General features: G+C 43.7%; 1 protein-coding gene across 1 annotated transcript in view; it reads left to right on the top strand.

The window, feature by feature from the left end:
* LOC106609588 (UBA-like domain-containing protein 1) overlaps positions 1-12953 on the top strand; it is a 24276-nt gene extending 11323 nt beyond the window's left edge. The window contains exon 3 of the mRNA XM_014208546.3: positions 10557-12953. Coding sequence (XP_014064021.1) covers positions 10557-10883 — 327 coding nt within the window. The 3' untranslated portion in view covers positions 10884-12953. The remainder of the gene's footprint in view (positions 1-10556) is intronic.
* Positions 12954-23706: the final 10753 nt, after the last annotated feature.

The following is a 23706-nucleotide window of genomic DNA, read 5'->3' as shown; positions in this document are numbered from 1 at the left end:
ATATCTACAATACATTATTACACACTACTCTACCACAACATATCTACAATACAACACATTATTACACCACTACTCTACCATAACATATCTACAATACAACACATTACCGATTTCAAGTCTTCATAACAATTGGTATTTTTGGCCACCAATTTGCCGATTTTATTTTTCAATTTGTCGATTTTTTTTCAATTTTCACATTTTTAAATTTTTTTATTTAATTTTTAATTCTTCAAGCATTGCGCTGTTTATGACTTCAAGCCTATCAACTCCCAAGATTAGGCTGGTGTAACCGATGTGAAATGGCTAGCTAGTTAGCAGGTGCGCGCTAATAGCGTTTCAAACGTCACTCGCTCTGAGACTTGGAGTAGTTGTTCCCCTTGCTCTGCATGGGTAACGCTGCTTCGAGGGTGGCTGTTGTAGATGTGTTCCTGGTTCGAGCCCAGGTAGGAGCGAGGAGAGGGACAGAAGCTATACTGTTACACTGGCAATACTAAAGTGCCTATAAGAACATCCAATAGTCAAAGGCATATGAAATACAAATTGTATAGAGAGAAATAGTCCTATAATTCCTATAATAACTACAACCTAAAACTTCTTACCTGGGAATATTGAAGACTCATGTTAAAAGGAACCACCAGCTTTCATATGTTCTCATGTTCTGAGCAAGGAACTTAAACGTTAGCTTTTTTACATGGCACATATTGCACTTTTACGTTCTTCTCCAACACTTTGTTTTTGCATTATTTAAACCAAATTGAACATGTTTCATTATTTATTTGAGGCTAAATTGATTTTATTGATGTATTATATTAAGTAAAAATAAGTGTTCATTCAGTATTGTTGTAATTGTCATTATTACAAATAAATAAATAAAATATACATCGGCCGATTAATCGGCAGCGGGGTTTTTGGTCCTCCAATAATCGGTATCGGTATCAGCGTTGAAAAATCATAATCGGTCGACCTCTAGTTCATGTGCTAGTCGGAACTAGGAAACTCTGACATTTTTGACTAACTGTAGTTATACACGTGCTGCGTTCAAACAGTTAGCAAGTCGGAAATCAGTTAGCAAATGAACACGACACTAGAGGGAATGTTGGTGGAGAGATGATGCTGGCGAAATTAAAATCAAATCAAATGTATTGGTCACATACACATGGTTAGCAGATGTTAATGCGAGTGTAGCGAAATGCTTGTGCTTCTAGTTCCGACCATGCAGTCATATCTAACAAGTAATCTAACAATAGAAAGTTACGCCTAGAAACTGATCTAAGGTCAGTTATGTGTTTGGCCCACATAATGGTTAGCGTTAGGATTTGGGGAGGGTAAACTGATCTTAGATCATCTGTGCCTAAGGGCAACTTCTACCCAGATCTTTGTGGTTCTCTAGTTAAACTCTCATGGGTCTGTCTGCAAGGGGTGACATGAAACAGCCATCAGAAGTAGAGACAGACAGAGACAACTAACATGTGGTTGAATAATATGCAGGGCTACAGCATTCATGTACACGTTTGAACCTCTCCAGGCTGGATAGTGATCGGGAGGAATATCTGCTTCCCCTTACAAATTCAATACATGTTGCTCCCTGTAAACAGGGTTTTCTTCAGGAATGTCGTCGGTCAGAGACATTAGTGAAGACTGAGGACTGGGGCTTAAGCCTCACCACAGTGGAGGGCTGGTTGGACAGAGACACAGAAAGGCATGTCTAGAGTGGTGCAGTGTGAAACGTCAGATTGGAGTCCACAGTAAAGTTAATGACAGACGTCATACACACAAAGAAATGATGGTTCCTCAAGGGTTCTTTGGGAATAGTGATGGTTCTACATGGGTAAACCTTTGAGCCCTTCAATGGTTCTTTACAGTTCACAAAAGGGTTATTTGCTCTTTTAGTGATGATTAAAATGGAGGGCCTGCAGCTCATTAGCATATTTTGAGGTGTGGTTTGCTCACAGCTCTTTTTGTGCAACCCTGAGTGAGAGTGTCATTCCAGTTGATCTAATGTTGTTGTGTAATGCCAGTACATATTAGGGATGGAAAGTCCGGCTCTATTTGCGACTTTAGCTATTTGACTGCTGCAAGAGAGAGAGATTTGCACAATAGGCTATCGTTTGTGAAATGTAGCAGCCGCACTAACTATTGTTTCTGGAGTTTGAGTGTTGAGCAGAGGCAGGCTGTGTATGTTCTGGTTCTACAAAGCTGTGTCCATCCATAACATTCAATAATCAATTCATTCTTGCACCATGCAATCATTTCTCAGTTATTTCCCTTGTCTACGCTGCCTGCAGCATGATCTATATTATTACATGATAGACAGTTGGTGGTCGGAGCACGTCTCCGGAGCCGCTGAACCAGAGGAGCATGTATTAATCCTGCTTTAGGATTTATTGCGGACAGGCGGGCCAGCAGATCAAAGAAAGAATTCTGTCACGTTCTTGAAAATGATCGGACCAAGGCGCAGCGTGAGTATAGTTCCACATATTTATTTAAGTGAAACTAACAAAACAAAATAACAAAACTTACAAAGACCGTGAGGACGTAGTGCCCAAACACACTAACAATCAATCAATATCCCACAAAACACAGGTGGGGAAATAGCTACCTAAATATGATCCCCAATCAGAGGCAACGATAAACAGCTGCCTCTAATTGGGAACCATATTAGCACCAACATAGAAATAGACATACTAGATCACCCCCTAGTCACACCCTGACCTACTACACCATAGAGAACCAAGGGCTCTCTATGGTCAGGGCGTGACAGATTCAAATGAAAGAGTCATTCGGAAATGCAAGTCATGACTCACGAGTCAGTTAAAAAGAGTCCGTGAACTGCACACCACTATTGTATATTATACTGTATATGACTATGGCCAGTGTCTTGTGAGAGACTCACGTATGGCCTTCTGTTAATTGAAAATGGTTGACTGAATCAGTCACTAGTTGTCAATTCTCCCCTCAGGGACCCCCAGCTGTTCCAGAGGTAGCTGACTTGATTCAGCTTGTCAATGAACACATAATAACACCTATGGAATTTAACAATATAATATGGCTGACCAGAATAAAAAAAACATTATGGTTCTTCAAAAGGATTTTCAGATTGAGAAAGGTTATTTTATAGAACCGTTCTCTATAAATGTTCTAGAAAGAACCATACAAACGTGTTCTATATAGCCCCAAAAAGGTTTGTAGCCATAGCGAAACCCTTTTTTGTTGCTGTATAGAACCTTTTATTAATGGTTCTTTATAGAACTTTGGGAAAGGGTTCTTTATAGTACTATACAGGTTCCATTTAGAACCTTATCAGCATGGTTCTTTATATCAAAAAGGGTTCCGCTATGGTTACAAGCCAAAGAACCCCTATCTGGTACAATTTCGAACCTTTAATTTTGTGTGTATCCATCACCACCAGATCTGTCTTCATCATAACAATGGGCCGTCCCCATGACAACGCCTCAGTGTTTGCCTATTTTAGAACACTCTCCTTCTAGAACAAATACACTCTCCCTCTAAATAATGGATGCTGTGGTCAGTAACATACATTTCTCTTAGTGTGTACATGCATGCATTTATGCACCTTTCTCATTTCAAGTGCACATGCCCCCAGTCTCCTCAGCCAATCGGATTTGATGCTTTGCCCTCACGCACTGTCCCAGCACCCATTTCAGCATTACCTGGCTGTGTCCTTCACAGACAGACAGGTCCTAATTTTTGTCTTCTGCCAGCCTGATCAAGCTACTATGGCTTTACAGCAGGCCGTAATGGTGTAGTCTGCAGCCTGCATAGCCCAGTGTGGGCTGCCTGGCTATGACTGAAAATAAACTGTACACAGACTAGTCCTCTGAGCATGTGCTTCCTTCCAGTCTGGATAAACATCAGCACCCTGTCACTGACTGCAAGGTTGAGGACAGACAGACAGACCTCTACAGACACTGACTGCAAGGTTGAGGACAGACAGACCTCTACACACAAGGAGTGTGTTGCAGCCTCTACACTGAGCACCGATCCGTTTCCCTATGGATCTGTGTGTGTGTGTGTGTGTGTGTGTGTGTGTGTGTGTGTGTGTGTGTGTGTGTGTGTGTGTGTGTGTGTGTGTGTGTGTGTGTGTGTGTGTGTGTGTGTGTGTGTGTGTGTGTGTGTGTGTGTGTGTGTGTGTGTGTGTGTGTCTAGGAGTGAATGTATGTGAGTGAGAAGCGCATATGTGAGCTCAGCAGTAAGAAAATCTGGGGTGGTCCATTTAGCGTAGCAGTGTTACATACTAGTGGTGCTAGAGACAGCTGTATGTTCACCCGCAATTGCTAATAACCCATCCACAACCACCTGACTATATGTGATAAAGTGAAAATCTCAGGCCCACACCCGTCTCTAAACCGCTAATATAGAAAATGCGCTGTAGGCTACAGTCAGACAGCGGAATGATTTTTTTGACAGGGTGCAGAATTGAATCTTTCTTAATATATCATTTCTGACATTTTGGTAGGCTATTTGTTAGTCAGCTTGTCTATAATTAGATACATGCAGCTTCTCTCCTGTCATTATATGTTGCCCTAGAAGACTAAATAAACCCTCACAAGAATAATGTTATAAATCGATATAATGAATCGCTTCAATCTAGTTGAAATCAGTAAAAAAGTTTCTGTCATGTCAGCTTCTTCAGGGCTCCCAAGTGGCACAATGGTTTAAGGCACTGCATTTCAGTGCAAAATTGCAACACTACAGTCCCTGGTTCAAATCCAGGCTGAATCACATCTGCCTGTGATTGGGAGTCCCCTTTTCTGGCAGCATTGTCCGGGTTTGGCTGGGGTAGGCTGTCATTGTAAATAAGAATTTGTTCTTAAATGGCTTGCCAAGTTACATATATAGGATAAATACAGTTATTTCTTGGAGCAAAGATGTTTAGGGACCGGGGCGGGAAACAGGAAAGATTTTTCTGCGCAAAATGTCCAAATTACTTCAGTTTGACGATTGTAAGGAAATAGAAAGCTGTGAAATCGACCCAACATGTTTCTGATCAGATTTCAGTTCGGCTTGGATGCACATTTTATGTGTATGAAATACAATCAGCTTTTATTATGCTGATAAAGACAGCACCTCTACAGACGGTCCCTAACTGCACATTCACATTCTATCAAGATGCTGATACAAAGAAATCATATTTCTCCACTCCTGTTCCCAAGTCAAAATTTTGCCTACATTTGGTGTATAATTTTACTGCAATAAAGGGTTATTAATTCTGCAGGAGTTACTATTAAGGCTATGTGAGAGGTTAAAGGCCTATAGTCAGTGTCCAGATTTCAGTTTCCATTTAACCCATCTCAAAAATAGACTACAGTTCGCTTGACATCCCATAGGCCTATTTGAAGTCCCCGTCTTGTGACTGTGGAATTTGTATAGCGCCTCACAATCATCACCAAATCTTTCCCAAACATTACTTTTCTGGCCCTCGCTTCTCTTTTTTTTCAACTCTCCATTTTGCAGCTTTTTGCCTCCGTGGATTGACGTTAACTTTTTCTGACTGTTCCCAAAAGCGATTGGTTTGTAGGCTATTTGGCGGAAGTACAGTTAGGCCCTAAAGCTTAGGGTAATGCACTAATGCCAGCTAGCCTAAAATAAAGAAAAACCTCAATGTAGCTTATAGATATAAATTGCACAACAATGATACATTTATGGATTTTTCAAGGTATTGTTTTCTCTTTACTCAACCCGCCCTTCATCCACACTATTTCATGACCCACCCTAAACTGTGGGTTATGAGTCAACATGCGTATCACTATTTCAATACCTAAGTAGAGGAAATAGGGAGGAAGTAGAGGGGTTAACCAGGAAGTAGAGGGGGTAACCATGAAGGACAGGACGTTTCCTCTTGCTGCAGGGTGTCTGTGTGCATACATGGCATGTATTTTGTTATAGGCTAACAGTGTTGTGTAGACACAGTACTCGTGGCCCATTCTCAAAATTAGCATTCATCGTCACAAGTTGGGCTATTCTTGTTTACCTCCGGTCCTGCCGTTGGGAGTTGAAGGCTGTGTAACGTCTTGTTGTTGAGGTCAGGAATAGACAGTAGTCTATAATAATAATATCGATGTGGAGTAAAGGAAACTGGCCCTGGAACAACCAGGCCTCTGGGAGTGAGATGCTGTGTGTTGTTGCTCCAACACTCTGAGGAGTGTGTTATGAAGACAGTGTGTTATGAAGACAGTGTTTACGCCTGCCTGGCCTGGCTCCTGAACTGCAGGGAGGTGATGGTTGGCTGGTGTTGTTTTTGGGAGGGTAGGGGGTTGTACTGTAGATGTTGTGACATTGTCTTCACCCCCACAACTATCATCTTCACTGAAGGAGTTACTAACAGAGATGGCGCTGTGACAATGGGGTGGGAGGATGGGGGTTGGCAGAGAGATATGTCAGGGTACTGCTAACAGGATGTGAGGTCGTGGAGAGGCTGAACCCAAACACAGGTTGTTAGGAACCAAACAGAGAGAAGGGTGGGAGGAATGTCGTCAGGATCCTCAGGGAGAGAGAGGACGGGATTCCCCTACATTCCCCTCTATTTTGGACCGACCATATACAGGCTAAGATACAGGCCTCCTCATCCTGGATGCAGTGATAGTGTGTAGCATATAGTGATGGTGTGTAACATACAGTGATAGTGTGTAACATATAGGGATGGTGTGTAGCATATAGTAATGGTGTGTAACATATAGTGATGGTGTGTAACATATAGTGATGGTGTGTAGCATATAGTGATGGTGTGTAACATACAGTGATGGTGTGTAACATATAGGGATGGTGTGTAACATATAGTGATGGTGTGTAACATACAGTGATGGTGTGTAACATATAGGGATGGTGTGTAACATATAGGGATGGTGTGTAACATATAGGGATGGTGTGTAACATACAGTGATAGTGTGTAACATACAGTGATGGTGTGTAACATACAGTGATAGTGTGTAGCGTATAGGGATGGTGTGTAACATATAGTGATGGTGTGTAACATATAGGGATGGTATGTAACATATAGGGATGGTATGTAACATATAGGGATGATATGTAACATATAGTGATGGTGTGTAACATATAGTGATGGTGTGTAACATACAGTGATGGTGTGTAACATATAGGGATGGTGTGTAACATATAGGGATGGTGTGTAACATATAGGGATGGTGTGTAACATACAGTGATGGTGTGTAACATACAGTGATGGTGTGTAACATATAGGGATGGTATGTAACATATAGTGATGGTGTGTAACATATAGTGATGGTATGTAACATATAGTGATGGTGTGTAACATACAGTGATGTGTGTAACATACAGTGATGGTGTGTAACATAACTGTATGTTACACACCATCACTATATTATATACAGTATGTACAAGAACAGTGTCAATAACAATATCAGTGATAGATGAGGTAGTTATATGCATACAATCAGGGGTAAAGTGGCTGAGCAGCAGGATAAAAACAACAATAGTAGCAACAACGTATGGTGTGTGTTAGGAGAGAGTCATTTGAATAGAGGCACTGCAGATTGTTCTGATGACTAGTCCGTCCGAACCACGCATGAACAAGGAAATCTATATTCGGGGGGAGCCTGTTTCTGTCCTGCCCTTGACTTTGGTGGCGGGCATCTGATGCCCATAGCCTCTTCGTTGCAAAACTCCCTGGTCTTCTCAAAAAGATAAGTTTGTCTAGCTGTGTCCAGTCCCGGCGGTGCTTGTACAGGCAGACCATCTATGGGAGGAAGGATGTCAGCATTGCGCAGCAGCTGAAACCTGGTCCTGACAGTCTGAATGCTCCTTGGTGACAACAACACCAGGCTTCAGAGCATCGAAGCTGTAAAACAGGGAATAACAGAAAGACATTACAACCTTGAACTACATCAATTCACCTCCCAAGTTTAGATCGGAAGAATAACCTCATACAATTCAATGAAAATGATATTCACCTGAAGTGCTGGTACTGCTTCAACTGTGGCAGCGACCTTAAGTACGGAGTCAGGTGTTGTTGCCAGCCATAGCTTTCCACCAGCACCGTACCATCCTCCAGTCCAACCAGCTGTGGGATGTTGACCCCTGTCATAGTGCTGTCCTTCACAACACCAGCAATCTCAGACAAAGTGTTCACTCTGGTCTTCCTGATGCGCTGCTTGGGGAGGCCGAAGCACCAGTCGGGGGCAAACTTGGTGTGGCTTGTGATCAGGAAATGAAGGTCCAGACTGTGAGCTTGTGCATGGTCCGCCAGGCACAATACGAGAGCACAAACTTGTTCTTGTTTTGGCCACTGCAGTTATCACAATTCAGGTCCACACGTGTTTCCCCAACTCCGTAGTTGGTGAAGAAATGGTGCATTTAGTTGATGACTGCGCTGCTGCCTTTGCTGGATGACATGCCTTTATCAATCAAGTAGTTGACTTGTTGTGGTATTCCTTCACAGCAGACACCAAACAAGCCACACTTGCAAGGAGTTAAAAAGTAGATGGGACTTGGCTGCATAGAGCCAGAAGGATAGTGCTACTGCAAACAACAAAATAACATTAAGATAAGTTCATGAAAAGAAAATGTAAAGTAAAACGTAATACCATTTTTTTAATGCATCATTATCAGGTAAGTTTAACTTACCTACAAATGTGCAGAGCAGCAGCACTGCATACAGAAACATCATCATGGAAACTGGAAGTTGAAATAATAACACACAGCCTGACTACACGTACCTCTGGAAAATACAGAAATAATGTGAGATCAATAAAAGTAATCACAATCATGTTGGAGGTCAATTAAATAATAGAAACGTGTTGTTTATGCTTTACATACCAAGGTGTAACCTGTGCTTGCTTGGTCTTTTTCATGGGAGGCATTAGACCATTCTCCTTGTATTGTACTGATGCTGAAAGACAAATTCTAGATACACATATTTTGGCATTATTATACAATAGATAGCCGTAATCACCGTCAGACACACCTGGCTAACTTGATGGGTCATGTAATCATCTGGCAAAGTGGAGTCTTTTTTGTTCAGACATGGTAGCTAAACAATGAAGCATAATGCCAATCCATAGAGTACTAGCCATACAAACCGATTGTCATAGCTAGCTTGGCATTCTGAGATAACATTACTACACACAGATCATAGATGTAATGTTAACTAGCGAGCCAGCCATCTAACGTCAGCTAGCTAGCTAACAGTAAGCTTTAACTTGGTCTTTTGTTTATACCTGAAGCTAGCTAGCTAAACAATGAACCATAATCCCAATCCTTAGAGTACTAGCAATACAAACCGATTGTTGTAGCTAGCTAAAGTTAACCAAATAGGTTCCGGCTGCAACCCCTTTCATTAAATAAGACGTCCTGTATCGTTTCCTTTTTGTTTGTACAGCTTGCTTGGCCCGTTGTTGTGTCACGTCACTCTGGTTCACACTGACCATAAGAATCATCTTAAACTTTAGCTCCCACCCAAACTCTGACCATTTTACCCGCCCTAACAGAGCTGGTTAGGCTGTTTTCATGTTCTCCAGAGTGTTGGTGACTGTCATTGTTCTCCTGGCAACAATTTAATTACACTTTTTTGCCGTGTTTACTGACACCGGCCATATTCAACCGGTGTTGAGCGTGCGTAAATTCATCAGTTATTCTGCACTCTGGCACACTCAGAAGAGAGTGCTCTGAAACAGTTGTTTGCCTTAACATTCTATTGAAATGGATACTTGCATAGTGGAGTCTTTTGTTAAGTTTTACTACGCAATAAAAAAAATTATAAGCAGCGTTAGACAGGTTTCCTAGACATACTGACCAGCTCAAATAGACAGAAGCGTGCTATATGGCAGACCAATCCAAACTCTCAACGTATGGGGCGGCAGGTAGCCTAGTGGTTAGAGCGTTGGACTAGTAACCGAAAGGTTGAAAAATCGAATCTCTGAGCTGACAAGGTAAAAATCTGTTGTTCTGCCCCTGAACAAGGCAGTTAACCCACTGTTCCTAGGCTGTCATTGAAAATAAGAATTTGTTCTTAACTGACTTGCCTAGTTAAATAAAGGTAAAATAAATATCCAGCCCACTTGTTATCTCAGCCAATCATGGCTAGTGGGAAGGTTGCTTACTTTTTCTGTGGCTTAACAAACTAGGCTTGTAATTTAACAATTTTACTCATATTTACAGATGGCAGGTAGCCTAGTGGTTAGAGTGTTGGACCAGTAACCGAAAGGTTACTGGATTGAAATCCCGAGCTGACAAGGTCAAAATCTGTCATTCTGCCCCTGAACAAGGCAGTTAACCCACTGTTCCCCGGTAGGCTGTTGTTGTAAATAAGAATTTGTTCTTAAGTGACTTGCCTAGATAAATAAAAATTAAGGCAATTGAAAATTCACAAGGCATTTCTGCCCAAAAAACTATTTTGATTTTAGAGTTCAAATGGCTCTCCTGTGAAGTATTGACCATGACATACGTCTAGTTTCCTGAAACGGGTCACACACGGTGATGGTGTGTCACACACAGTCACGTTTATGAACAGTGGGCTCCTCCTCGTCTGTCCCTCTAACATCTCTGTCTCTCTCCTTCAGATGTGCACCCCAGCTAACACACCGGCCACCCCACCCAACTTCCCTGACGCCCTCACCATGTTCTCCCGACTGAAGGCCTCAGAGAGCTTCACCACCAGCAGCCCCATGGCCTCCATGGCCACCTCTCCCCCTCCTCCACACGATTGCTGGGGCGTGCCACCGCCCCCCATGCCCATGAGTGGCCCACAGGGTCAGGGACTCTGGATTCAGGGGGAGCCCCCCTCCCACCCCGCAGCCTGGCCCACGGGGGTCACCATTAACCCCCACACCCACCAACACCCGGCCACCGAACAGAAGGCGAGTGTGGCCATGGAGGCCGAGAGATGAGGGGCCAGGACTGGATGGCCCTTTGGGAGGAAGGGAGAGGGAGGGATGGGTGAGGAGAAAAGGAAAGGTGAAGGTGTCTCTTTCCAATTGAGAATGGGAGGGTGGAAACAGAGACAGCTACATAAACCAAGAAAAACCAAGCAACTACATAATGTGGACATTTCAACAAGAGGTGGAGAAAATGATTCAAATAAGGAATCAAAAGTAAAACATTTAATGGAAAAAGCAGTGCACACACTTAGCAATAAGAGAGCAACTGAAATCTTTGTTAGTTTGTTTTCCTTCTCTCTCAGTAAATGTATAGATAAGACAAAGAAATGTATGGAACTAAAAGTAATCACCATCATGCTGATGTTTTCTGACACTTAAAAGGCAGCAACTGTTTTGTCTCTTGTTCTTCTTCTTTTCTTTTTGTCTGTTCATCCAGTGTTTTCCTTCTACTGGGGACCTGTGATAAGAAGTGTTTGTGCTGCATGGAGAGAGAGAATCTGTTCATCCAGTGTTTTCCTTCTACTGGGGACCTGTGATAAGAAGTGTTTGTGCTGCATGGAGAGAGAGAATCTGTCCATCCAGTGTTTTCCTTCTACTGGGGACCTGTGATAAGAAGTGTTTGTGCTGCATGGAGAGAGAGAATCTGTCCATCCAGTGTTTTCCTTCTACTGGGGACCTGTGATAAGAAGTGTTTGTGCTGCATGGAGAGAGAGAATCTGTCCATCCAGTGTTTTCCTTCTACTGGGGACCTGTGATAAGAAGTGTTTGTGCTGCATGGAGAGAGAGAATCTGTCCATCCAGTGTTTTCCTTCTACTGGGGACCTGTGATAAGAAGTGTTTGTGCTGCATGGAGAGAGAGAATCTGTCCATCCAGTGTTTTCCCTCTACTGGGGACCTGTGACAAGAAGTGTTTGTGCTGCATGGAGAGAGAGAATCTGGCAGTGTAATGTTTTACTCTAGTATTCTCAACATCTGTCTGTGTGCAGTGTAACCGTCACACACACTTACACACTCAACTAGCGAGCAGAAGAAACAGTGACATAGTTTTCATTACCCATCGGAAGGTGGAACTCTTCTTACCTCACCTGGTGGTCACCTGACTTCTTTCAGCCTATCAGGGATTCTCAACTGTTTGACAATGCAGAACATTTTTTTAAACTGATTGTAATTTTTCAGCTCTGGTATTTTCTCATGATGATGACACTGTTCACTGCTATAGCTTTTCTTTCCAACGAAGGGTGATGCTTTACTATTAGCCTGTTCTGGAAGATAGAACTGGCCACTACAATGGTTCTGCAGATTTGGGTATTATAGTAAAATCATGGTTTGATATATTAAAGTTCATGTTTTTCTTGGTGGGAGGGATGGGCGGGGTTTTGGAGGATTTGAGAGTGGGCGGGATTTGTTTATGTTGTGTTTGGGAAGAGCCAATCGGAGAAGCTAAAAATAAATCTACAGAAAAAACAGACTACTATAAATACATTGACCATTTGTAAAGCAGAACTTGCCACTTTGCATGATGTATACTGTCTTGTAGCGAACACTTGAAACCAAGACGTGTTTCTGGCTGTTGGTGCAGGGGATACTACATGGTTTATCCCTCTGATTTCTCATTTGTATAGCAGCATTATACAACTGGTTATGATCACATGTGTACTGTGGTCCTGCCTATAGCAGATTATGTAAAGCATTGATTTAAGACAATATTCACATGCAGGGTCGGTCCCATTCAGTTTTGTTGTCCTTGGGTTATTTCAATTGAATAAAGAATATAAAATAAAACCCAGCTAGAAATCTTTGTTTATGTAAGTTCTTTTTTTAGGAAGAACATTTTCAGGAAAATATAATTATAATTCTGAGTAAACCATCTTAAATTTAACTAAAATAATGTTTCAGTTCATCCCTTTTCCATAATTTTTGTTTGAATCTGGGCGTCTTGGGATGGCCTGTACCTGAATGGTTTCTCAGTGTATGTTTCCCCCTGTGTGACTGTATTACCATTCCCACAATATTTGTGGACTACCTGATAATTAACTTAGCATTTTTTGTGTTCCTAAATAAATATTGTATGTCGACCTACACAGTATGATCTCTCTTTCGTTGTGACTGAACTGAATGTAGCCATCAGCTGGTGAAAGATATAGAGATGGAGATAGATTTAGAGAAGAGATGGGTAGATATAGATAGAGAAAAGAGTTGGGGGAGAAAGGGTGAGTCAGCTTGGGTGAATTTAAATGTGTTTACCGTGACACAGAGAAGATTGGTGAATCCAAATCGACACGCCTGGCTACTCTAGAGAGGAACAGGGATTTAATCCACCAGTCCAGTGTCAGACCGAAGTACTCCTAACTCTAGTTTAACCAGTTGACTACTGTCTGTCTGTTGATCCCTCCAGACTCCTAACTAGTTTATCCAGTAGACTTGTTTCCGTGCTGCTGTGCGGTTTGTTGCTAACCTTACTTTGCTACCTGCCAACTTTACAGTTTTTAGTTACCGTTTATATTTTTAGTTTTTCCCTCGCTCAACTTTTTTCATTCAACTTTTTCACCCCGGACGCTTTATCTGGACGCGGTTCGTCAGGACCTCCACCAGCCGAAGCTAAGTAGTAACAGTAACATGATGCCTTCTAATTGCTGTCGCTGTACTCATAACATACAAGAGAACGATCGCCTTATGGCGAGGATAGCTGTGCTGCAAGCCCATCTTCGCAATCGTTAGGCAAGGGTAATTTAAGTGTGGGAAAGGATGAAACAGCGTCTGTGCAACCAGTAAGTACAGATAGTAGTATAAATCCCCTCGCACAGTCCCCGCAGCCGGACACTTTTCTCATGGCTTCTGGAAGGAAATGCTGTAGGAATACTCAACCGGTGTCGCTCATTCAGCCGACAGAAACTTTCAACCGGTTCTCCCCATTAAGCAACGGTTTGGAGTCAGACCAGCTCCCTGGTATACAGAAAATACCCGAGCTCTGAAGCAAGATTACAGAAAATACAGAAATGGCGCTAAACCTAACTGGAAGTCTTCCAACTAGCTTGGAAAGACGGTACTGTGCAGAATCGACGAGCCCTCACTGCTACTATCGCAAAAAGCAGCATTCCCCAAGAGAGGATGGCTTTCACTTCAGCAGTGATAAATTCATGAACTTCTTTGACGAAAAGGTCATGATCATTAGAAAGCAAATTACGGACTCCTCTTTAAATCTGCCTATTCCTCCAAAGCTCAGTTGTCCTGAGTCTACACAACACTGCCAGGACCTAGGATCAAGGGAGACACTCAAGTTTTGAATACTATATCTCTTGACACATTGATGAAAATAATCATGGCCTCTAAACCTTCAAGCTGCATACTGGACCCTATTCCAACTAAACTACTGAAAGAGCTGCTTCCTGTGCTTGGCCCTCCTATGTTGAACATAATAAATGGCTCTCTATCCACCGGATGTGTACCAAACTCACTAAAAGTGGCAGTAATAAAGCCTCTATTGAAAAAGCCAAACCTTGACCCAGAAAATATAAAAAACTATCGGCCAATATCGATTCTCCCATTCCTCTCAAAAAGTTTTGAAAAAGCTGTTGCGCAGCAACTCACTTCCTTCCTGACAAACAATGTATACGAAACGCTTCAGTCTGGTTTTAGACCCCATCATAGCACTGAGACTGCACTTGTGAAGGTGGTAAATGACCTTTGGCGTCAGACCGAGGCTCTGCATCTGTCCTCGTGCTCCTAGACCTTAGTGTTGCTTTTGATACCATCCGATACCATACGATTACCACATTCTTTTGGAGAGATTGGAAACCCAAATTGGTCTACATGGACAAGTTCTGGCCTGGTTTAGATCTTATCTGTCAGAAAGATATCAGTTTGTCTCTGTAGATGGTTTGTCCTCTGACAAATCAACTGTACATGTTGGTGTTCCTCAAGGCTCCGTTTTAGGACCACTATTGTTTTCTATATATTTTACCTCTTGGTGATGTCATTCGGAAACATAATGTTAACTTTCACTGCTATGCGGATGATACACAGCTGTACATTTCGATGAAACATGGTGAAGCCCCAAAATTGCCCACGCTGGAAGCCTATGTTTCAGACATAAGGAAGTGGATGGGGGAAAATGTTCTACTTTTAAACTCGGACAAAACAGAGATGCTAGTTCTAGGTCCCAAGAAACAAAGAGATCTTCTGTTGAATCTGACAATCTTGATGGTTGTACAGTCATCTCAAATAAAACTGTGAAGGACCTCAGTGTTTGTCACACGGGTTGTGGAATGGAGACCAAGACGCAGCGTGGATAGTGCTCATTCTTAATACTTTAATGAAGACACTTGACAGCAAAACAAGAAACACGACCAACAACAGTCCCGTCAGGTACACTTAGACTAAACGGAAACAACTACCCACAAACCCCAAAGGAAAACAGGCTGCCTAAGTATAGCTTCCAATCAGAGACAACGAAAGACACCTGCCTCTGATTGGAAACCATACCCGGCCAAACATGGAAAAACAACACATAGAAATAGAAAACTAGAACACTCCCACATAGAAACAGAAAACCCCAAAACCCACACAAAACAACCCCCTGCCACGCCCTGACCATTTTACTATGGCAAATGACCTCTTTACCTGGTCAGGACGTGACAGCGTTACTCTGGATCCTGATCTCTCTTTTAACGAACATATCAAGACTGTTTCAAGGACAGATTTTTTTCCATCTACGTAACATTACAGAAATCAGGAACTTTCTGTCCAAAACTGATGCAGAAAAATTAATCCATGCTTTTGTCACTTCTAGGTTAGACTACTCTACTTTCTGGCTACCCGGATGAAGCAATAAATAAACTTCAGTTAGTGCTAAACACGGCTGCCAGAATCTTGACTAGAACCCCAAAATGTGATCATATTACTCCAGTGCTAGCCTCTCTACACTGGCTTCCTGTTAAGGCTAGGGCTGATTTCAAGGTTTTACTGCTAACCTACAAAGCATTACATGGGCTTGCTCCTACCTATCTCTCCGATTTGGTCCTGCCATACATATCTACACGTACGCTACGGTCACAAGACGCAGGCCTCCTTATTGTCCCTAGAATTCTAAGCAAACAGCTGGAGGCAGGGCTTTCTCCTATAGAGCTCCATTTTTATGGAATGGTCTGCCTATCCGTGTAAGAGACGTAGACTCGGTCTGAATCTTAAGTCTTTATTGAAGACTCACATCTTCAGTAGGTCCTATGATTGAGTGTAGTCTGGTCCAGGAGTGTGAAGGTGAACAGAAAGGCACTGGAGCAACGAACCGCCCTTGCTATCTCTGCCTGGCCGGTTCCCCTCTCTCCACGGGGATTCTCTGCTTCAAACCCTATTACAGGGGCTGAGTCACTGGCTTACTGGTGCTCTTCCATGCCATCCCTAGGATGGGTGCTTCACTTGAGTGGGTTGAGTCACTAACGTGATCTTCCTGTCCGGGTTGGCGTCCCCCCTTGGGTTGTGCCGTGGGGGAGATCTTCATGGGCTATACTCGGCCTTGTCTCAGGATGGTAGGTTGGTGGTTGGAGATATCCCTCTAGTGGTGTGGGGGCTGTGCTTTGGCAAAGTGGGTGGGGTTATATCCTGCGTGTTTGGCCCTGTCCGGGGGTATCGTCGGACGGGGCCACAGTGTCTCCTGACCCCTCCTGTCTCAGCCTCCAGTATTTATGCTGCAATAGTTTATGTGTTGGGGGGCTAGGGTCAGTCTGTTATATCTGGAGTATTTCCCCTGTCTTATCCGGTGTCCTGTGTGAATTGAAGTATGCTCTCTCTAAGTCTCTTTCTTTCTTTCTTTCTTTCTTTCTTTCTTTCTTTCTTTCTTTCTTTCTTTCTTTCTTTCTTTCTTCTCTCTCTCTCTCGGAGGACCTGAGCCCTAGGACCATGCCTCAGGAGTACCTGGCCTGATGACTCCTTGCTGTTCCCAGTCCACCTGGTCGTGCTGCTGCTCCAATTTAAACTGTTCTGCCTGCGGCTATGGAACCCTGACCTGTTCACCAGACATGCTACCTGTCCCAGACTTGCTGTTTTCAACTCTCTAGAGACAGCAGGAGCGGTAGAGATACTCTGAATGATCATCTATGAAAAGCCAACTGACATTTACTCCTGAGGTGCTGACCTGTTGCACCCTCTACAACCACTGTGATTATTATTATTTTACCCTGCTGGTCATCTTGGAACATTTGAACATCTTGGACATGTTCTGTTATAATCTCCACTGGTTCCTCTCTAGGTTTCTTCCTAGGTTCTGGCTTTTCTATGGAGTTATTCCTAGCCACCTTGCTTCTACACCTGCATTGCTTGCTGTTTGGGGTTTTAGGCAGGATTTCTGTACAGCACTTTGTGACATCATCTGATGTAAGAAGGGCTTTATAAATACATTTGATTGATATGATTGACTAATGTCTGTCTGTTGGTCCCTCCAGACTCCTAACTCTAGTTTAACCAGTAGACTACTGTCTGTCTGTTGGTCCCTCCAGACTCCTAACTCTAGTTTAACCAGTAGACTACTGTCTGTCTGTTGGTCCCTCCAGACTCCTAACTCTAGTTTAACCAGTAGACTACTCTCTGTCTGTTGGTCCCTCCAGACTCCTAACTCTAGTTTAACCAGTAGACTACTGTCTGTCTGTTGGTCTCTCCAGACTCCTAACTCTAGTTTAACCAGTAGACTACTGTCTGTCTGACACCTAACTCTAGTTTAACCAGTAGACTACTGTCTGTCTGTTGGTCCCTCCAGACTCCTAACTCTAGTTTAACCAGTATACTACTGTCTGTCTGTTGGTCCCTCCAGACTCCTAACTCTAGTTTAACTAGTAGACTACTGTCTGTCTGTTGGTCCCTCCAGACTCCTAACTCTAGTTTAACCAGTAGACTACTGTCTGTCTGTTGGTCCCTCCAGACTCCTAACTCTAGTTTAACCATTTACATTTACATTTTAGTCATTTAGCAGACGCTCTTATCCAGAGCGACTTACAGTAGTGAATGCATACATTTCATTTCATGCATTTTTTTTTTTTTGTACTGACAAAGTTCTTGACATTTTTGCAAATGTACTAAAAATAAAAAAACAGATACCTTATTTACATAAGCATTCAGACCCTTTGGTATGAGACTAAATTGAGCTCAGGTGCATCCTGTTTCCATTGATCATCCTTTAGATGTTTCTCCAACTTGATTGGAGTCCACCAGTGGTAATTCAATTGATTGGACATGATTTGGAAAGAGACACACCTGTCTATATAAAGGTCCCACAGTTGACAGGGCATGTTAGAGTAAAAACCAAGCCATGAGGTTGAAGGAATTGTATGTAGAGCTCAGAGACAGGACTGTGTCTATGCACAGATCTGTGGAAAGGTACCAAAACATTTCTGCAGTATTGAAGGTCCAAGAACACACCGGCCTCCATCATTCTTAAATGGAAGAAGTTTGAAACCACCAAGACTCTTCCTAAACTGGCCGCCCGGCCAAACTGAGCAATTCGGGGGAGAAGGGCCTTGGTAAGGGAGGTGACCAAGAACCCAATGGTCACTCTGACAGAGACCCAGAGTTCCTCTGTGGAGATGGGAGAACCTTCCAGAAGGACAACCATCTCTGCAGCACTCCACCAATCAGGCCTTTATGGTAGTGGCAAAACGGAAGCCACTCCTCAGTAAAATGCACATGACAGCCTGCTTGGAGTTTGCAGGCTGTCATGATAGAACAGAGAGATCCTTCATGAAAACCTGCTCCAGGGCACTCAGGACCTGACTGGGGTGAAGGTTCACCTTCCAACAGGACAACGACCCTAAGCACACAGCCAAGACAATGCAAAAGTGGCTTCGGGACAAGTCTCAATGTCCTTGAGTGGCCCAGCCAGAGCCCAGACATGAACCCGATCAAACATCCCTGGATAGACCTGAAAATAGCTGTGCAGTAGACTACTGTCTGTCTGTTGGTCCCTCCAGACTCCTAACTCTAGTTTAACCAGTAGACTACTGTCTGTCTGTTGGTCCCTCCAGACTCCTAACTCTAGTTTAACCAGTAGACTACTGTCTGTCTGACACCTAACTCTAGTTTAACCAGTAGACTACTGTCTGTCTGTTGGTCCCTCCAGACTCCTAACTCTAGTTTAACCAGTAGACTACTGTCTGTATGACACCTAACTCTAGTTTAACCAGTAGACCACTGTCTGTCTGGGGTCCATTCAGACTCCTAACTCTAGTTTAACCAGTAGACTACTGTCTGTCTGTTGGTCCCTCCAGACTCCTAACTCTAGTTTAACCAGTAGACTACTGTCTGTCTGTTGGTCCCTCCAGACTCCTAACTCTAGTTTAACAAGTAGACTACTGTCTGTCTGTTGGTCCCTCCAGACTCCTAACTCTAGTTTAACCAGTAGACTACTGTCTGTCTGTTGGTCTCTCCAGACTCCTAACTCTAGTTTAACCAGTATACTACTGTCTGTCTGACTCCTAACTCTAGTTTAACCAGTATACTACTGTCTGTCTGTTGGTCCCTCCAGACTCCTAACTCTAGTTTAACCAGTAGACTACTGTCTGTCTGTTGGTCCCTCCAGACTCCTAACTCTAGTTTAACTAGTAGACTACTGTCTGTCTGTTGGTCTCTCCAGACTCCTAACTCTAGTTTAACTAGTAGACTACTGTCTGTCTGTTGGTCCCTCCAGACTCCTAACTCTAGTTTAACTAGTAGACTACTGTCTGTCTGTTGGTCTCTCCAGACTCCTAACTCTAGTTTAACCAGTATACTACTGTCTGTCTGACTCCTAACTCTAGTTTAACCAGTATACTACTGTCTGTCTGTTGGTCCCTCCAGACTCCTAACTCTAGTTTAACCAGTAGACTACTGTCTGTCTGTTGGTCCCTCCAGACTCCTAACTCTAGTTTAACCAGTAGACTACTGTCTGTCTGTTGGTCCCTCCAGACTCCTAACTCTAGTTTAACCAGTATACTACTGTCTGTCTGTTGGTCCCTCCAGACTCCTAACTCTAGTTTAACCAGTAGACTACTGTCTGTCTGGGGTCCCTCCAGACTCCTAACTCTAGTTTAACCAGTAGACTACTGTCTGTCTGTTGGTCCCTCCAGACTCCTAACTCTAGTTTAACCAGTAGACTACTGTCTGTCTGACACCTAACTCTAGTTTAACCAGTAGACTACTGTCTGTCTGTTGGTCCCTCCAGACTCCTAACTCTAGTTTAACCAGTAGACTACTGTCTGTCTGACACCTAACTCTAGTTTAACCAGTAGACTACTGTCTGTCTGGGGTCCCTCCAGACTCCTAACTCTAGTTTAACCAGTAGACTACTGTCTGTCTGTTGGTCCCTCCAGACTCCTAACTCTAGTTTAACCAGTAGACTACTGTCTGTCTGTTGGTCCCTCCAGACTCCTAACTCTAGTTTAACTAGTAGACTACTGTCTGTCTGTTGGTCCCTCCAGACTCCTAACTCTAGTTTAACCAGTAGACTACTGTCTGTCTGTTGGTCCCTCCAGACTCCTAACTCTAGTTTAACCAGATTAAAGGAGTGATAGAGAAAGTGACATTTGATTTGATAGAGGGTTGGATCAAGAAGGTAGTCATCCCTCCGTTTATCTCCCAGAATGAGAGTTGTTCATATAAACGCAAACACCAGCTGTTTCCAAAACAACGACGCCCCTCCCATCGTCTTAGTACTGGAGGGGTCACTGGGTTTGAGCGTGTCCTCAGCTCACCTCTGCCTGCCTCACACTCCTCAGCAGGAAATGAGAGAGAGCGCCTTTGATTCCTCTGTGCCCTGCCCCTCCCAACACAGCGGTGTGTGTGTCCTTGCCACCGTGTGTGTGTGTGTGTGTGTGTGTGTGTGTGTGTGTGTGATTGAAAGCACTGCCAACTTGGCACTGGGCTGCGGCTCTGAGCCTGTGGAAGCAAACATGAGACCCAGCCTAACAGTACCCAGAGTATTCCGTCTCAAAACACACACACACACCGTAACACACACACACACACACCGTAACACACACACACCGTAACACACACACCGTAACACACACACACACACACACACACACACACACACACACACACACACACACACACACTGTGGTGTCTACCGCATAGCGCAGCACAGAACGTCACAACCTGGTACAGTATGGTGCAGTGGAGGTTGCTGGCCAAAACACAATCACATGACGAGACCTGAAGACTTACATCAAGGCTTTAGCTCGGTGTGCTAACATGGCCCAGAGTCACACGGACCAGACCACCCCGGGTGGATACCTGTTTAGTTGCTATAGAAGAGTAGGCTATGGTGTAGATTTTCCATGACTCATCCAACCACATTACATTGGACTAAAGCAGTAGCACTTCTCACAGAAACTCAGTACAGCATAGAGAATGTTAGAAAAAAAACTTACAGGAAAGCTTTTTATTTATTTATTTATTTTTTATTGAACCTTTATTTAACTAGGCAAGTCAGTTAAGAATACATTCTTATTTACAATGACGGCCTACACCGGTCAAACTGGTGGGACTCCCAATCACGGCTGGTTGTGATACAGCTTAAAGGAAAGCTTATAGGAACGCTTATAGGAAATATTATTTCAAAGCTTATAGGAAAGCTTATAGGAAACCTGCATATAATCTAATAATGACAAAGTCAGAGTTTCATGCATAGGCTTCTGTTATTCAGCAGGCACACCATTTACAAGGCCACCAAAATGAGAAAGCAGCCTTAGAGACCAACCACTCTAGTCAGGAATGCTGGACTTTAGTGTACTCTTTCTTACACTGTAGCTGGCAGCTGGCCCTGGACCACACTGAGATAGCTGCTTCAGCACAGATCCTGTATCAGCCCACCCTCCCCAATCCCTTTCCTTTCCCTTTCCCAATCCTAGGATGGGAAAAACTAACCTTAGATCAGTGTCTAGGGAGAATTGCATCCTCTGCTGAGTTGGCCAGGTAGGAAAGAGAAAGGGAGATAAGGAAGTGAATTTTATTTATAATAAGGGTTACTTGGTGAAAATTGGAGAGGAGAGTAGAGGAGAGTACAGGAGAGGAGAGGAGAGCAGGGGAGAGGAGAGCAGAGGAGAGTGGAGCAGGGGAGAAGAGAGCAGGGGAGGGGAGAGAAAGAGAGAGGAGAGGAGAGCAGAGGAGAGGGGAGTTGAGCAGGGGAGGGGAGGAGAGAGCAAGAGAGAGGAGAGAAGACCAAGAGAGAGGAGAGGAGAGCAGGGGAGAGGAGAGGAGAGGCGAGCAGGGGAGAGGAGAGGCGAGCAGAGGATAGGAGAGCAGGAGAGGAGAGGGGAGAGGAGAGAGGAGAGGAGAGCAGGGGATAGGAGAGGAGAGCAGGGGACAGGATAGGAGAGCAGGGGAGAGGAGAGCAGGGCAGAGGTGAGGCGAGCAGGAGAGGAGAGCATGGGAGAGGAGAGCATGGGAGAGGAGAGCAGGGTAGAGGAGAGTATAGAAGAGGAGAGCAGAGGATAGGAGAGCAGGGGGAGGAGATGAGAGTAGGGCAGAGGAGTGTAGAGCAGGGGAGAGGGGAATAGGATGAAGGAGAGGAGAGCAGGGGAGATGAGAGGAGAGAAGAGGAGAAAAGAGAAGAGGGGAGAGGAGAGCAGGGGAAAGGAGAAGAGAGCGGGGGAGAGGAAAGCAGGGGAGAGCAGGGGAGAGGAAAGGAGAGCAGGGGAGGGGAGTGGAGAGGAGAGGAGAGCAGGGGAGAGGAGATGAGATGAGAGCAGGGGAGAGGAGATTAGAGCAGGGGAGAGGAGAGCAGGAGTGAGAGAGGATAGGAGAGCAGGGGAGAGCAGTGGTATTGGGTGCATTGGTAACCTGGCCCCTATGTCTCTCTGGGTGAGGCTGAGGAAAAGTTAGTTGCTTAATGAATGGCCATGAGTTAGCAGGAAGTGTGACAAAGGTAACACGCTGCGTGGGAGGGACAGGAGGGAAGGAGGGAAAGAGAGAAATAAGACGAAGGAAAGAGAGAAATAAGATGAAAGAAAGAGTGTGAGTGTACATGGAATCCAAAAGAGTTCCATCTGGAATCCAAAAGAGTTCTATTTGGAACCCAAAAGAGTTCTATTTGGAACCCAAAAGAGTTCTATCTGGAAGCCAAAAGAGTTCTATCTGGAACCAAAAAGGGTTCTCCTATGGAGACAGCCGAAGAAGTGTTTTAGTGTGTAGTGTTTTGTAGTGTTGATACTCAGGCATACTGTAGAGGACACCTCACTGCCTTCATACTCACTAATGACCAAAATAGACATTCAGATGAACAGAAAATCCCATTTCCAAACACTAGCCAGGATAACATGAAATGTACTGATACACAAATGAACAGATATATAAGTCAAACACATAATAAGATAGTACAATAGGCACAGTGCTTTATTGTCCATGTTTGTTAAAGAGATGGTGTGCCAGGTTTGAAGCGTCATGCCCAAGAAGACTCGAGGCTGTAATCGCTGCCAAAGGTGCTTCAACAAAGTACTGAGTAAATGGTCTGAATACTTATGTAAATGTCATATTTCAGTTGTTTAAAAACCTGTTTTTGCTTTGTCATTTTGGGGTATTGTGTGTAGATTTATGAGGGGGAAAAATGATTTAATCAATTTCAGAATAAGGCTGCAACGTAACAAAATGTGGAAAAAGTCAACGGGTTTGAATACTTTCCGAATGCACTGTATATAGCCTACCACGTGTATGAGCTGTTCCATCTATTCTCTACAGCAGCAGTAGCAGTAGCTATAGTAGCCTGTACTAACTGACCTTGACATGCACCCTGTGAACCTACAGTAGCATGACAATGCCCCATGCAGCTTCAGCCCTTCCATGGTCCACTTCCTAAGTGGGGCACAAAAGG

This window comes from Salmo salar, chromosome 01 (genome assembly GCF_965601325.2).
Source record: "Salmo salar chromosome 01, fSalSal1, whole genome shotgun sequence".
In the NCBI taxonomy this organism is placed as follows: domain Eukaryota; kingdom Metazoa; phylum Chordata; class Actinopteri; order Salmoniformes; family Salmonidae; genus Salmo; species Salmo salar.
This window is presented reverse-complemented; position numbering and strand designations above follow the sequence as displayed.